Below are 14,298 nucleotides of genomic sequence, written 5' to 3' on the forward strand. Positions count from 1 at the left end.
TTAGAAAAAAAAATCATTTATGCCAATACCCAGAGAGAGTGAAATGGCTAAACTAATAGACAAAATGATAGATTTCAATAAACAAAGGATACTGTGGATAATTTTTGAAGTGAGGCCTTGCTATGTAGTCTTGGCAGATCTGAAACTTACTTTGTGGACCAGGCTGCATTCTAACTTTTGGCACCTTTTCCTGCCTCGGCCTCCGGAGTGCTGGGCTTATAGGTGTGAGCTACCACATCTACCCATCATGGCCACATTTTTCAGAAGAGAAAACATATCTGACTCATTAGAAACACTTAAGCTTCCTTTGAAATTGATGAAATTCAAGGTTACTATTGATTTCTCTGTTGTGGTGCTGACGACTGGCAAGGACATGGAAAAACAGGAATTTTCACCTTCCAACAGGACTGTAACTTCACACACACACACATACACACACCAAACAAACAAACTAACTAACTAACACCACCAACTTGGCATGTGAATCCTTAAAGGGTGAGAAAGAAAGCCTTATTTGTCTCTGTTGTTAGAGATGACTCTAAGCACAAAGTATGTAACCTAAAGGAAGAATGTATGAATGAACGATTCAAGGATGAAAGAGTGGATATCTACATCCATTGATTTTTTTTTTTCTATTTTCATCTTTCAATCGCTTACAAATCTTTCAAAACCTACCTACTACCTAAGTCCATTTTTACTTGTGATACTGTGACCTAGGACCCTTTTGTGTATGCTGTGATTTAGTGATTTTCATTTCTCTGTTATGTGTCCTTTGCTGGTGACTAGTCTCCCATGCCATTGTTACTGTACTGTGGGGTACACAGAGTAAACATCATTTTTGGGCGTGTCTGGCTGCCTCCAGTTGAAGTCAGCACTTGAATCCATGGACTTACAAACCTATCTGTTTGCCCTGCCTTATATTAGCTGACATTGTCCTACACTGAGAACCTGGAACGAACAAAATAAGGAGAAAAAAAGAATTCTCTTTTTTTTTCCCTGACTACCCTCATGGCCAGTACATCAGTCTTGTTCTGCCCTGGTACTAGACTAACATTGTTGGCTTCCATCACTCTGGGGTGTTAGGACACACACTGGAATCCATCACTGACTTTCCTGCCTTGAGCAGTCACAGATTTCAGATGGTAGGATGGTTTGGCCTCCATAAACAAACAAACCAATTCATCATGATGTCCTTTATTTTCCATTGTTTCTGTTTCTCTGGAAAACTCTAAAATAATTTTTGTGCATGTGATTGATATCTATACACCAACGGTCAGCTCTGTGAGGGTAGTCAGTGCATTTCAAATACACGATAGACCAACAGCTAGAGTTCAATTGCAAGGAACGATTCTGTTTTATCCTTGTTTTTCTTGTCAGATGATATGTGCAATCACTACTTTCTCCAATTCAGAAGCCATTTTCATCTCAATAATGTGTGGTGGAAGCTCTAAATGGATACCATACAAGAGATACCATACAAGGCTAGAAAGACCCCCCCCCAAGTATGATCATACTACCACATGAATGCTGTGCTTTATCAACTCTCATTCTCACCCACTGTAGTTCATTTCTTGTTCTTGTTCTTCCTCCTCCTCCTCTTCTTGTTCTTGTTCTTCTTCTTTTTCTTTTTGTTCTTGTTCTTCTTGTTCTTGTTGTTGTTACTCTTCTTCTTCTTCTTCTTCTTCTTCTTCTTCTTCTTCTTCTTCTTCTTCTTCTTCTTCTTCTTCTTCTTCTTCTTTTCTTCTTGTTCTTTTTGTTTTTCTTCTTGTTCTTGTTCTTGTTCTTCTTCTTCCTCTTTTTCTTGTTCTTTTTGTTTTTGTTGTTCTTGTTCTTCTTCTTTTGTTGTTCTTGTTGTTGTTGTTTTTGTTGTTGTTCTTGTTTTTCTTCTTCTTCTCGACAAAATCCTACACCATCTAGGCTGGCTTCAAACTTACTTTATTTTTGAGGATGCTCATAAACCCCGATCCTTCTGCTTCTGCTTCACAAGTACTAACACTGCAGTGTGAGCTATCATTGAACATTTCTGCCACTTCAAGTCATAACAAGGCCATAGGACATCTTAGTTGGAGCGCCGAGACTGTGACTGTGGTGGTAGTTAACATTTAGAAGGAGCTTTCAAATATAATGTTTGGTTTGTTGCTTTGGCTCTTTTCCAGGAGGAGTCATCCACTCACCTCTATTAAACAATGTACTAATCATAAAACTGAAGAATATCGAGGAGATGGCATAAAATAACAAAAGGATGAAGACAAGGATTGGGTCATTGTATTGGAAGATTGGCGAAGGTTCAATCTAGCAAAATAATTAGAAATCCAGTTTAGTCGGGTACAATGTGTTATGACAAGGAATAAGAAAAGAAATATTTATAAATATGTTATTATTCCTGGTCAACACTACTGACACTCTTATGGAGATGAAGAATTAATAATTTTGGGGGCTTATAAAGCCCAGTCTGGCCTTGGACTCTCTATGCAGCCAATGATGACCTTCATCTGCCAACTAGGATTACAGGCTTGCAGGATTACTCCCTATTTATGCATACATTTGCATATGTCAGGCAAGTGTCTTTAAAGTCACATCTCCAGCACCAAACAACTGATTTCTTGATGAAGTCCTCCCACCTTGACTTGAACTGAAGGTAGTAGAGAGAGTAAGCAGCCTCTGAGATTCTACAAACAAGCCCACAAAGACTAAGTTTTCCTTTCCCATCTATCCTAGAGGTTTTGGGGTGGTCCTACTCTCCTGCCCTGCCTCTTAAACTTTAGCCACCGCATACTGGGATCAAGAAGACACTTACCTTGACAAATAAAATCACACACATAAATATAATGTTAATAAAATACAAACAGAAGAAGGTGATGAAATAGGCAACCCAGAACATCCAGTTGCTCAGTCCTATCATGAGCTGGTATTCCTGTGGGAGAATTACCACAAATTAAGTATCATGAAAACACACACACACACACACATCGGTGTCTTAGAGTTCTCAAAATGTACTGACACGTTATCTAATTTCATATTTATATTCCATATCGCCCATATAGAGAGGATAAGACTGAAGGCAAGAATTTCATGTTAATTTCATTAATTGCAAGTCAAACAGAACTGTCTATGGATTTTAAATCTGAAGAAGTAATTCAACCTTCCACATCAGTTCATGCCACACTTTCAAACATTTCAATAAAAATGGTGTCTATAAGAAAAATAGTTACCTTTAATCGGTTTTCTTTTTCCCACACAATGGACTGAACTAAGATAAGATAATTCCAAAAGAAGGTACATGCCACTGTTAGAGGGATGAAAATATTAGCAAACAAATAGAAGTAATCATGATAATATGCAGGGCATGGAAATCTCTGAATGAAAAGACTAATGTCATTGAAGAGTGCTCTGGCAGCTGCTCCGCCATGGTGTAACATGATGGCCTTGTCTAAGGAATGTTGCACAGCCAGGAATCCTTCAGTGATGTACCCTAAAGGAGAAAATAAAGATTGCTAAGTAAAATGACCAACAGCAGCTGAACAAAGAAAAAAGCAAACCCATGCACAGCCAGGTATTGTATGGGAATATTCTGTCAATGAAGGTGATCTCATAGAATTCTATGACTCAGGCATGATATAGCCACCTTAGTCTGTGTGAACTCACTGGGATGTTCACATGATGAGATGAGAGATATCTAGCCAGTCCTGTCCTTCTGAAACCCTATGCCCCTGTTTTGTGATGCAGCTACTGTATGTCAATGGAAAAGAGTAAAGTCAATTTTAACCAGGCTCTGTTATAGGTCTAAGACCCTGAAAAGTCCCCCCTCCCCATTTCTCCACATAAACACAGAACGAGTCCATCTGCTGTGAATAAAAATGGTGTAGCTCTTTCTCAAGCGTTAATGACTTTCTATTTTCTCTTCCTGTTATAGATAGGAGCTTGGGGTAATTTACTACACACAATTGGTGAGAACAAACATCTTTGTTTTGTTCCTAACATCCAGGAGAGGAGGGGTGTTCACAATGTTGAATTAGTAAGTTACACAGTTTCCACAGGCATGCTTTATTGGAGTGTGTGTGTGTGTGTGTGTGTGTGTGTGTGTGTGTGTGTGTGTGTGTGCTGGTACTTTGGGTTAGGGAGTTTTAAGTTAGTTTTAAAAATGATTTCATGTTGGAAAAATCATTATGATGGAAAGTCACAAAATCAGTATAGAGGGTTCTTGTGCACCACATGTTTTCAATGGGAGGCTGGATTGCTCCATGCCATCCTGTATAAACAGAAATAACCCTGTGACATGGGAATTTTACGAGAGGGATAGGTTAGGTTTTTTAAAGTCTCAAAGGGATCTTAGAAGGGCAATGCTGAAAAGACTGAGAAAGGCTGCTTGCTGTTCACCCTGGGCCACGTTGCCTCAGCCTCATGTGCTATGTTATTACAGCACCTTTCTCAGAATGAAGAACTCCACACCAGCACAATGCTATTCATACCCTATAAGTCAATGGGCATTTCACCAGAGCTCCATTTTCTCAATGCCCCCCCTCCAATTTCCTATGCAGATCAGGGCATTGCACGGTCTCCTCTACTCTGTGGAAACTTCTCCTTTTTAGAAAAACTTAAATATATATAATTCTACTTTTCAATTTAATATCAATAAAGCCAAAGATATATTAAAAATGGAAAAAGCAGTCAAGAGGACATATCATACAATGGCACGAGTAAATGAAACCTTGGGAAGTTGGCAGCAAAGCACCATGTGTGCACAAATGGGTCCCTGTATAGTCGATAGCACATAGAAAATTCTCAAGAAAAGTTTATTTTATGACTAAGTAAGTGGATGAATATGCAAGGATATATGTGGGCCAGTGTCTTCACATGCATAACAATTTGTTTCCCACTTAAATTCTGTGGACATCTTTTCCTTTTGTAGAACTTCCCAGATGTTCATGCAATAGTGGATAACAATGAAATCACATGCTCATGGAGAATGTGTGATTCATTAGTATATTTTCTTCATCTGAAAAACTGACTTCTGTTTATTACTGCAAGGGATGTCATCCCAGCCTGTCCATTATTCCCACCATGATCTATTATGACACATTTTTGTCACTGCTGGGCTCATCCATGTGCCAGAATCTGCTTTATTTTTCCCTTGGTTTGTGTGTGTGTGTGTGTGTGTGTGTGTGTGTGTGTGTGTGTTTGTGTGTGTGTGTGTGAGAACAATCGATTTTTCCCCTCGTAGAATATATCCTGATAACCATTTCCCCTCTCTCTATGTATCCTAGTAACTCCTGATAATGGTTTTTCTGATCTTTCTTTAACTTTTATAAGTTGTGCCTGTTGAGAGAATTATCCATTTCTTTTAGATTTCCCAATTAGGCGGAGTACAGGTTTTTAAGCTATGACCTCATGATTCTTTAGTTTTTCCTCATTGTCTATTGTTATGTCCCCTTTTGTTTCTGATTTTGTTAATTTGTATATTCTCTCTCCCCTTTTAGCTAGTTTGAATAAGGGTTTGTCTATACTGTAGATTTTCCCAAAGAACAACCTTTGTTTCACTGATTCTTTGTATTGTTCTCTTTGTTTCTGTTTTATTATTTTAGCCCCAAGTTTGATTATTTCTTGTCATCTGATCCTTTTGGGGTTTCTTTTTTTCTAGAGCTTTCTGCTGTGCTGTTAAGTTGTTAGTATAAGATCTCTCCAGCTGTTTTATATAAGCACTTATTTCTGTGAACTTGCTTCTTAGAACTATGATCATTGTGTCTCATAAGTTTTGATATGCTGTGTATTTATTTTCATTCAATTCTAGGAAGTCTTTAATTTCTTTATTTCTGTCTTGAACCATTTTTTCATTCAGTAAAGAAATATTTGGTTTCTGTGTATTTGTTAGCTTTCTATTATTTCTATCCAGCTTTAATCCTTGGGGGTCTGATAGGATGTAGGGACTTATTTCTATTTTCTTGTGTATTTTGAGTTTTGCTCTTAAACAAGTATATGATCAACTTTGGAGGAAGTCCCATGAGGTGCAGAGGAGCAGGTATATTCTCTTATGTTTGGGTGAAATATTTTGTAAATACCTGTTAGGTTCATTTGATTGATAATGTCTGTTAACTCCAGAATTTCTCTGTTCAGTTTTTGTCTGGATGACCTGTCTATTTGTGAATGTGGGTACTAAAGTCTCCTACTATCAGTGTGTGAGGATCAATGGGTGACTTAATCTGTAGTCATGTTTGTTTTACATACGTAGATATCCTTGTGTTTGGGCATAGATATTAAGAATTAAAATGTCATCTTGTTATCTTTCCCTGTTTCCTATGATTATTTTTTACTTAAAATTTATTTCATTAGATATTAAAATGACTATACTAGCTTGCTTCTTCCTATCTACCTACTTTTCTATCTATCTATCTATCTATCTATCTATCTATCTATCTATCTATCTATCTATCTATTTCTCTATCTAAAACAATACTTTTTAAAGAAAAGGAAGCTATCAATTTGAGAGTGGGGATGATAGTAGGAGTTTGGAGAGCTTACCTGGAAGTGGTGGAGTGGAAAACATGGAAGGGGGAAAGTGATGTAATTTTATTTTAATTTAAAATATATTAAAATGAATTAATCAGTTAAATAAACACTTTGTAGCACAAGTCTGAGAAATACGAATCCATCTACCCTTCAGTGTAAAGAGCTAATAAGGTAGGTAGGTTAAAGGTCTGCTCACCAGGACTGCCTCCATCTACTTCATATGGGTTTCTGGGTCCCACAAGACGAGAAGATGGAAAAAGAAAATTTGTAAGCCAGCTTTGCTCTTGATAATATGCCCCACCATTTATGTTCTTCTTAACATCACTAAATCGCAGGTAGTATTTTACCTAAGAGGAATGATAGAAACAAATTACATATACATACATGTACACAAACACACATACACATATGCACATACAGACATACACATGCACATACACACACATAAGAAAAAAAAAGAAAAAAGATATGGCAAGAATCAGAAACAAAATGATTTTTAAAGTTTATCAGAAACCTAAAATTCTGGAAGTGTATTGATGATGAGTATCTGAGTAGATTCTGGACTCCAGAAAGTGACAGAAAACCTACCATATTTTGAATTCTTGCTGTGGGTTACAGTAAGCAAGCATGCACAGCAGGAACTCATGAGTGTCATGAATGCATTTTTCCATTTTTCCAAGACAGACATCTGACATGCATACTGAAATAAGATATTCTAAAAAGGGAGTGTCAACTTATATTTCTTTAATGTTAGCCAACTATTTCTAAGGGAAAATCTTGTCCTTTCTTAAAAATGATTGAGGATAGAGAAGGAATGTATTAAGATACCAATGGGAAAAGTTGTGTAATTACTGAAAGAGAAGATCATGAATTTTAGAGAACTGAGTAAACTTCAAGATACATTGTGTTAGGCCTTAAAACTGTCTGAGATAATCCATAATTAGGCAAGCAAACAAACAAACCAAAACAAAACACAGACTTGCAAGAGTTAGACCAGAGAAATTGGTTAGATTAACAGGGACAGGCAGGAGTGAGCGTTTAAGGGATAAGTCCACATTCAAAGACCACTACTTTTCCTTGGGGATCTTATGTCTTAGTCAAAGGTATATTTACTAGTTAAGTTTAAATTTGGCGATAAAAGTGTAAATTGTCCTGAAGTTGTTTGTATTTTAATGTTAATTCCATTTCCCCATGAAGGGCTGCCTAGTCTTGTACTCATGAGGTGACTTCATCTGAACCTTCCCATTTTAAGTAGTAAAATAAAGAAAACCCAGTGACTGGACAGGGTAAGGGAAGTGGAGAGAGAGGTCAGAGGACCAGGGAGAAAGAGTGGTCCCAACATGGAAGTCCAGAAAGATGAGCTAGATCCAGGTGGGCTTAATTGGCATTAAACAGCTATGAACATTAAGGATTTTATATGTCTAATATCTTATATAGAAGGGAAGTTTGTATTTTTTGTCTATTTGATGTAATCTTGTTGCATAGAGGGTTTGTGGATTGAGAATTGAATACATAAACCTGTATGAAAAGCTATTGGGCTATATAGTTGTGTTTGTGTGGGATTTTTGGGAAGAGAAACACCTCGAGACAGAGGTGATAGGGAAGGTGGAGGAAAACTGACAAGGGAAGGGAGTTGTACGAACAGCATGAGACCTGGGTAGCGGCTTGGACCATATGGCAGAGGTGCGTGAGGTTCCGTACTAGAATCGGTACTAGAATCGGACCTGAGAAGAGAAGCATGGGGCTGATAAAGAGATAAACCATTTTTTATTTTTCAATATTTACTGCAACATAAATGAGTGTTTAGAATAATTATGGAAAGGTGGAAGAGCAGAGAGCTTGTGTGGTTAGGAGATATTATGGAAGCCAAGCAAACTTGTAAAGCACAGGCAGAAAGAAAATAGGTGGGCAGGAGATGTGAGACTCTGAAATAAAAGCAGAAAATGGGAGATTGAAAACTATACTGAATGCATTTCTATACACAAATGAGTCAACGTTAGCTCTCAAGAGCCAGTAACTTTAGATAAGTGATGTGTGAACACCAAGGTGACCAAACAGAATTGAGAGAAATCAACTATCGGCTCCACTTTACCTCCCCTTGACAGCTATTTGTACCTTGAACACAAAATTTGGGGTCCATACATATCTACATCCCATTCTTGTTTAATTTGCCTTAGTACCAGGAGCATTAAATTCAAAACATTGTCTTTGTCTGTCCTTAGACGCAGTTATGAGACTCACCCCCAGTATTTGTAGATGTCCTCATTCTGATTTAGTGTGGCTTGGTAAATACAAGCATTCTCAACTAGAACTTAATTTCTTGAGGAACAGGACCTGTTCTTGACCCTGTAATAAATTCTTAAATCTGTCTCAAAACTTCATTTGAATATTCCCTGATTACTAAACATCTGCCTTCGACCTTCCCCCCCGGTGGAAAAAGGTATCTCCTCAGAGTTTGTGAAGACGCATTCATTTTATCATAGCAGGCTTTTTGATCTAGAAAACATGTGCTTACCTCTACAACATCAGCAAGGTATGCACAGCCCCCCACTGAACACAGTAACAAAAGTAATATTCTTAGCTGTCTGTATTTCCCAAGATCCTAGTTTGTGGAGAAGACCTGGCAAGCAGTGAGTACATCTCTTCCCTCATTAGCACAAAAATAGACACTGGAATTAGATAGGGTTGGACCTACGTCCATGCCATGGTCAAGAGGCAAGTTATTCTCTTCATTATTAAAGGCAATAATGACATGTCTGATTTATCAACTCTCCACAAATTGGAAGTACAGACATGAGGCTTATCTTTTAAAGATATTTATTTTAATTTTTTACTATGTATATTTGTGTGTTTCTGTGGGTGGATATATGCACACAGGTTCTCAGATCTCCTGAACCTGGACTTACAGGTGGTTATGAGCTTCCCAATGTGGGTGTCAAGAACAAAACTCAGGTTCTCTGGAAGAGCATTGTATGTTCTTCACTGAACCAACTCTCCAGCCCTGAACCATGAGGTTTCCATGGAGGACTCTCTCACCTTCTTTGGCAGAGGATCACTGCTGTTTACGAAGTTGTGGTCAAACACAATAGCAGCCAGAATATTTCTAGAGTTGACAGTTGACCTAGCATAATCTTCAAAATCACTTTCTGAAGGAAACCCTATAACTGTAGAGAGAGTAAAAGTCTGTAAAAGTGAAGTGTATGGCAGTGTCTCAGATTTTCGGTTTGAGGAGAAATTAGGAACAAGAGTGTTATGCCATAATTGTGTAATATTCAAATCCGAATTTAAAGTGTTCAGAAACTGAGAAATGAAGCCACTTCTTAATTTTACTATTTGAGGTAATATTTCAAAAATTGAGATTTTTCTATCAGTAAATTTAACTTTGAAATTCAACCTCGTTGACCTTAGAAAAGGTATAATTTGTATTTTTTCTAAGTAAAAAAATGTAGTTAGTTAATATACAGTGCATCTGTATACAGTACATTGGATGCTCTAAAGGTTCCTTAGAATCAGAAGCATGGTCGATGTAAACAGAACATCAGCGACTTAACAGCTGCCGTGGTGAAAATCAAGTCCCATGTAGTTTTATCCCTTAGACTGACATGGCTTTATTGGTATAATTCTTCCAGCAAATCCATGGTTCCCAGAGGCACCAAAAGAAGCTCCAGTGTCCTTCCTAATTGATGGTGTGGTGTCCTCACCAGAGGTGCTCTCTCATCTCAGAGTCTCAAAGCACATTCTCCTCCATACCTGTCACCCATGTTCCCTAGTGTCACTGTTTCTGCATCTCAACAGCAGCATTGGGAATCCAAGTCCTTCAGCTACTTTGTGACATCCATTTTTGTAAACAAATCCATTTACAATAAAAACGGTTCATTCTAAAGAATTCTCCATCATTTTAGCCTGTTTTTGCTCTCTAGCAAACATAGGGAACCTTGGTTGGGGTCATCCTTTGAAAGACCTGCACTCAAGTGACTTATGGCATTTTATGCATAAAAATGAATCGAGGCTGTACATGTTGGAAAACAAAGGTATAACCACACTCTAAGAAGGTAGGGAGGATGCGGTTATAGATCTAGGAGCTGATCCTGATTCAGATGCTCCTGAGGCAGAGGAGTTAGATTGTGTGCTTATCTAAGGAGAGCTGAAAACTCTTGAAATAATTTTATATAGCTTCTCTAATCACACGGTGGTCTGGATATGCCTTGAGCACGTCTCCCAAAGGCCTATGAACTTATGGCTCAACTGTCAGTGTCACAACTAAAAGGGGCAGAGCCTTTTAAGTTAACTCATAAGAGGGATGCTTTGGGGAGTGGCTAAGAAAGCTATTGTAGGAATCAGGTTAGCTCCCATGAGTGAGTGAGTGGTTAGAAAGGAACTGTCTTGGGTCTTCTCTAGCTTATAGCCTTCTGTCTCTCCATGTGATCCCCATCAAATGTATTTCCATCACAAAGTCACCTACTACACTGTGATGTGGCCTAGATGGCCCCGACCAGGTGGGGGCTGAACATGGTGACCCCCAATCTTGTTCTCTTACCCTCCAAAGCTATGTGTTAAATAAACTTCTTTTCTTTATACCATCTGCCCCAGGTACTTTCTTTTACATAAAATGGATTCAGATAAAACCTTCTATGTACTGTGTGATAATGTTTTTAATAACTGGCTACTTATTTCAGAATAAAGACATGCTTACCCTGTGACTGTGTGCATGTCCCGCGCATAGCAATACTCTGTGTGCTATTTTTGTCCAGACTTTAAAAACTCACTCAGAAGTAATGGGGGCATAGCATCACAGAGCTGGATAATAACTTAGAATACAGTCAATTGGTCAGCTAATGCGTTTTATTTGTTTTGTAGAGAAAAAAATTATACGAACTTAACTTTCAAGTTTAACCAGTTTTATAGTAGTATACTTAGAAAACTGACCCTTGGTTATGAGGGTGTCTATAGTGTTTTGTGTAGAAGATAATCACCCAGTTAGAAAGCTGTTTTTTATTTTTTTATTCTTTTTGCTAAAATCGCTGAATAATATGCTTTTATGCAAATCTTAACTGACCTTTTATATGGAAGTTTAAATCCTTTTTCACATTTTCAATAATATTCTGCACCACCATGATGTTGGAAGGCACGTAAGCCAGCTCCCAAGCACGAGAAGAGGTGGTGGAGACTTGGAAGAACAAAGGAACTGCACTGACAGGTCGGTCAGGAAAATACTGAGGTTCGATCTTCTTTATACTAAGAAGGTGGCGTGTTGTCAAAAGCACAATGCTGAACACAAGCATCAGGACTATCTCAGTAACTAAAGCCCCAAACTTCCGCCTCTAAAAGAATTAAGGAACAATAATATGTTAGTTTTCCCAAGGGATTGTTGGTATAGTGAGTGGCTATTTGTATGTATTAAGCTGATAAGACACATCATTTCTTCAGATTACACGGGAGGCCAATAAGCATAGCTTGACTCTGTGACGAACAAAAATTCAAAGACTGTCATTTTTCTCTCTCCTAAGTGACATTCTGTTAATTACCTCACTGTGTAGATGTTGTGATAGACTGAGAATGACCCAGCCCTGGAACTGAGAAAAGTAAAGTAGTAAAAAATGAAAGGTAGCCATTGCAATGTGAGAATTAACCCCTGACTATCTCTGAGCTGTTCCAACAAGACTATGCAGAGTTTAACTTACCTTTAAAGTAAAGTTCTTCCACAGAAGAAGCAAAAGTTTTTTTGACTCTGGTGAAGCCATTCTTCTGAACAGAGTTCAACTCTGGAGGAATTAAAAATGCTTTTTAAATAAAAGAAAATTAAGATTATCTACATTTTCAGATATGTGTCTTTCATTTGGAATACCCATTGAAGGTCATGAAGTTTGGAAGGGAGAAGTTTCAATAGACAGGAGAGAGAACTCAGTGGTATAAAGATTTAAAGGGAAATATTGAATTAGGAAGAGTTAGATTTAGGTAGGGGATGGGAGGGCAAAAGATAGGGAGGGATAAATAACCACAAAGACCTTTAAGAAAGTCCTATAGGAGCCTACCTTCTACTATAGAAGCACACACACACACACACACACACACACACACACGCGCGCGAGGGGGGGGGAGAATTAAAATAAAATTATCTCAAAATATATTATAAAGTGCCCCTACTCGAACACAAAAGCTAACAAAAATTTATGTTTGGAACTATTGGTCAATGTGGTCCCATAGACCTCCCCCTAAACATTATAGGCTATTGCCAATCACCAATACTATTGACAAACTCTAGAACTTGGCTATAAGACTATATTGCTGAAGACACTGTTCCCTTAAGTCAGAGAACATGAAAAAAATTCAAATTGCCTCTTACCCAGAAGCTTCTTTCCTAACTGCCTAGCCTTCACAATGTGGCAAGATGCTATTGGTGCTACCAGATGAGAGACGTCATCATCGGTTGTGGCCAGCTATGACCTTTGTGGGCTACCATAATGACCGTCCTGGAAAGATATGCCTACCACTGCAGTTGCACCACAAAAGGAGCAACCAATGATTGATTTAAGTCTTTCACCAGAAGATGAAATCTATACCTATCACAATTATCAGGCTAAGAAGCTAATGGTTAGGCAGGACCCTCTGGGAGAACCCACTACTATTATTCCTCTAAGTGGACATGGAACTAATAGATTATTAATCTATCTCCTCTTCAGTAAATGATTGACACAGAGACCTAGAAACGATGGAAGTACAGAGAAGAGGAGACTGATGATGCTTAGCCCCAAATGAGACACCTATATCATACACACTAACCCCGCAGGTCAGGGATTGCTATGGAAGAGGGGTGAAGTGTAAGAACCAGAGGCAGTACACAACTCCAAGTAAACAGTATCTTCTGAACACCAGAGGGCATCTGCACACATGAACTCACAGTGATTATGACAAGCAGAAGACCTGGGGAAGCCCAAGCTAGGTCACATTCCAACATGGAGATGGGAGGTCATGGTCCCACCCCTATCCAACAGATACCAAAAACAAGCAAAAAACAAAAACAAAATCCTTTAAAGAGGACAAAGCTGGGTAAGGAGGGAAGGGGAGTAGATTCGGAAGGGGTTGGTGGAGGGGAGGCTATGATCTGAATGCATTGCTCAAGATTCTCAAAAAATAAATAAAAATTTTTTAACCAAAAAAAAAGAAAGAAAGAAAGAAAGAAAGAAAGAACCCTACCCAGCAAACTACTTAGTTTGTGTTAATTTTCTAAAATATCTTTATAATAGCAATAAGCATTGAAAATCAGGAGTAGCCATTTATCCCTATATTTTAAATGTTTTCAGCACCTGTGGTGGTTCTAATATCTAAAAATATGTCACGCAGAGATTAATTAGTTTGCTATTCAAGTTTTCAGGTTTGGGAGTATCTATCACCAGTAACAGTGCTAAGGGGAGTGATTGTGATGAGCATTTGTGTTTATGTGAACATTTTTGTTCTTTCTCTATCAAACACATATGTTAAATTCTAACAGCCAAGATGATATTAAATGGGGACTTTAAGTGGTGATATAAGTAGGGTTGATGCCCACATACGAAGTTCCAGAGACAGCCCTCATCTCATCCCTTCTGTCATGTGAATACATATTAGAGACTCTCATGAGCCAGGAAATGGGTTTCACAAGACACTGTATCTGCGGCCATTCCAGCCTCCAAGTTCTCACCAAAACCTTCTGCAGTTTATAAGCCATCTAACCTATGGATTTTCTTATAGCAGCCAGAATGGGCTTCGAGGAGATTCTTAAGTTTAATGAATATGAATCTTATATCTAGTATATGT

At 38.1% G+C, this 14,298-nt stretch overlaps 1 protein-coding gene across 1 annotated transcript in view; it reads right to left on the minus strand.

Annotated features, from left to right (window-relative positions):
• Positions 1 to 12,245, minus strand: part of LOC308417377 (phospholipid-transporting ATPase ABCA3-like) — a gene marked incomplete at both ends in the record, with an annotated part of 77,264 nt that extends 65,019 nt beyond the window's left edge. The window contains 7 exons of the mRNA XM_080912656.1: positions 2,175 to 2,292; positions 2,798 to 2,914; positions 3,213 to 3,472; positions 6,701 to 6,851; positions 9,541 to 9,668; positions 11,561 to 11,825; positions 12,186 to 12,245. Of these exons, the coding sequence (XP_080768782.1) occupies positions 2,175 to 2,292; positions 2,798 to 2,914; positions 3,213 to 3,472; positions 6,701 to 6,851; positions 9,541 to 9,668; positions 11,561 to 11,825; positions 12,186 to 12,245 (1,099 nt within the window). The remainder of the gene's footprint in view (positions 1 to 2,174; positions 2,293 to 2,797; positions 2,915 to 3,212; positions 3,473 to 6,700; positions 6,852 to 9,540; positions 9,669 to 11,560; positions 11,826 to 12,185) is intronic.
• Between the last annotated feature and the right edge of the window lie 2,053 nt (positions 12,246 to 14,298).

Source organism: Micromys minutus (genome assembly GCF_963924665.1).
Source record: "Micromys minutus genome assembly, chromosome: 2".
NCBI lineage: Eukaryota > Metazoa > Chordata > Mammalia > Rodentia > Muridae > Micromys > Micromys minutus.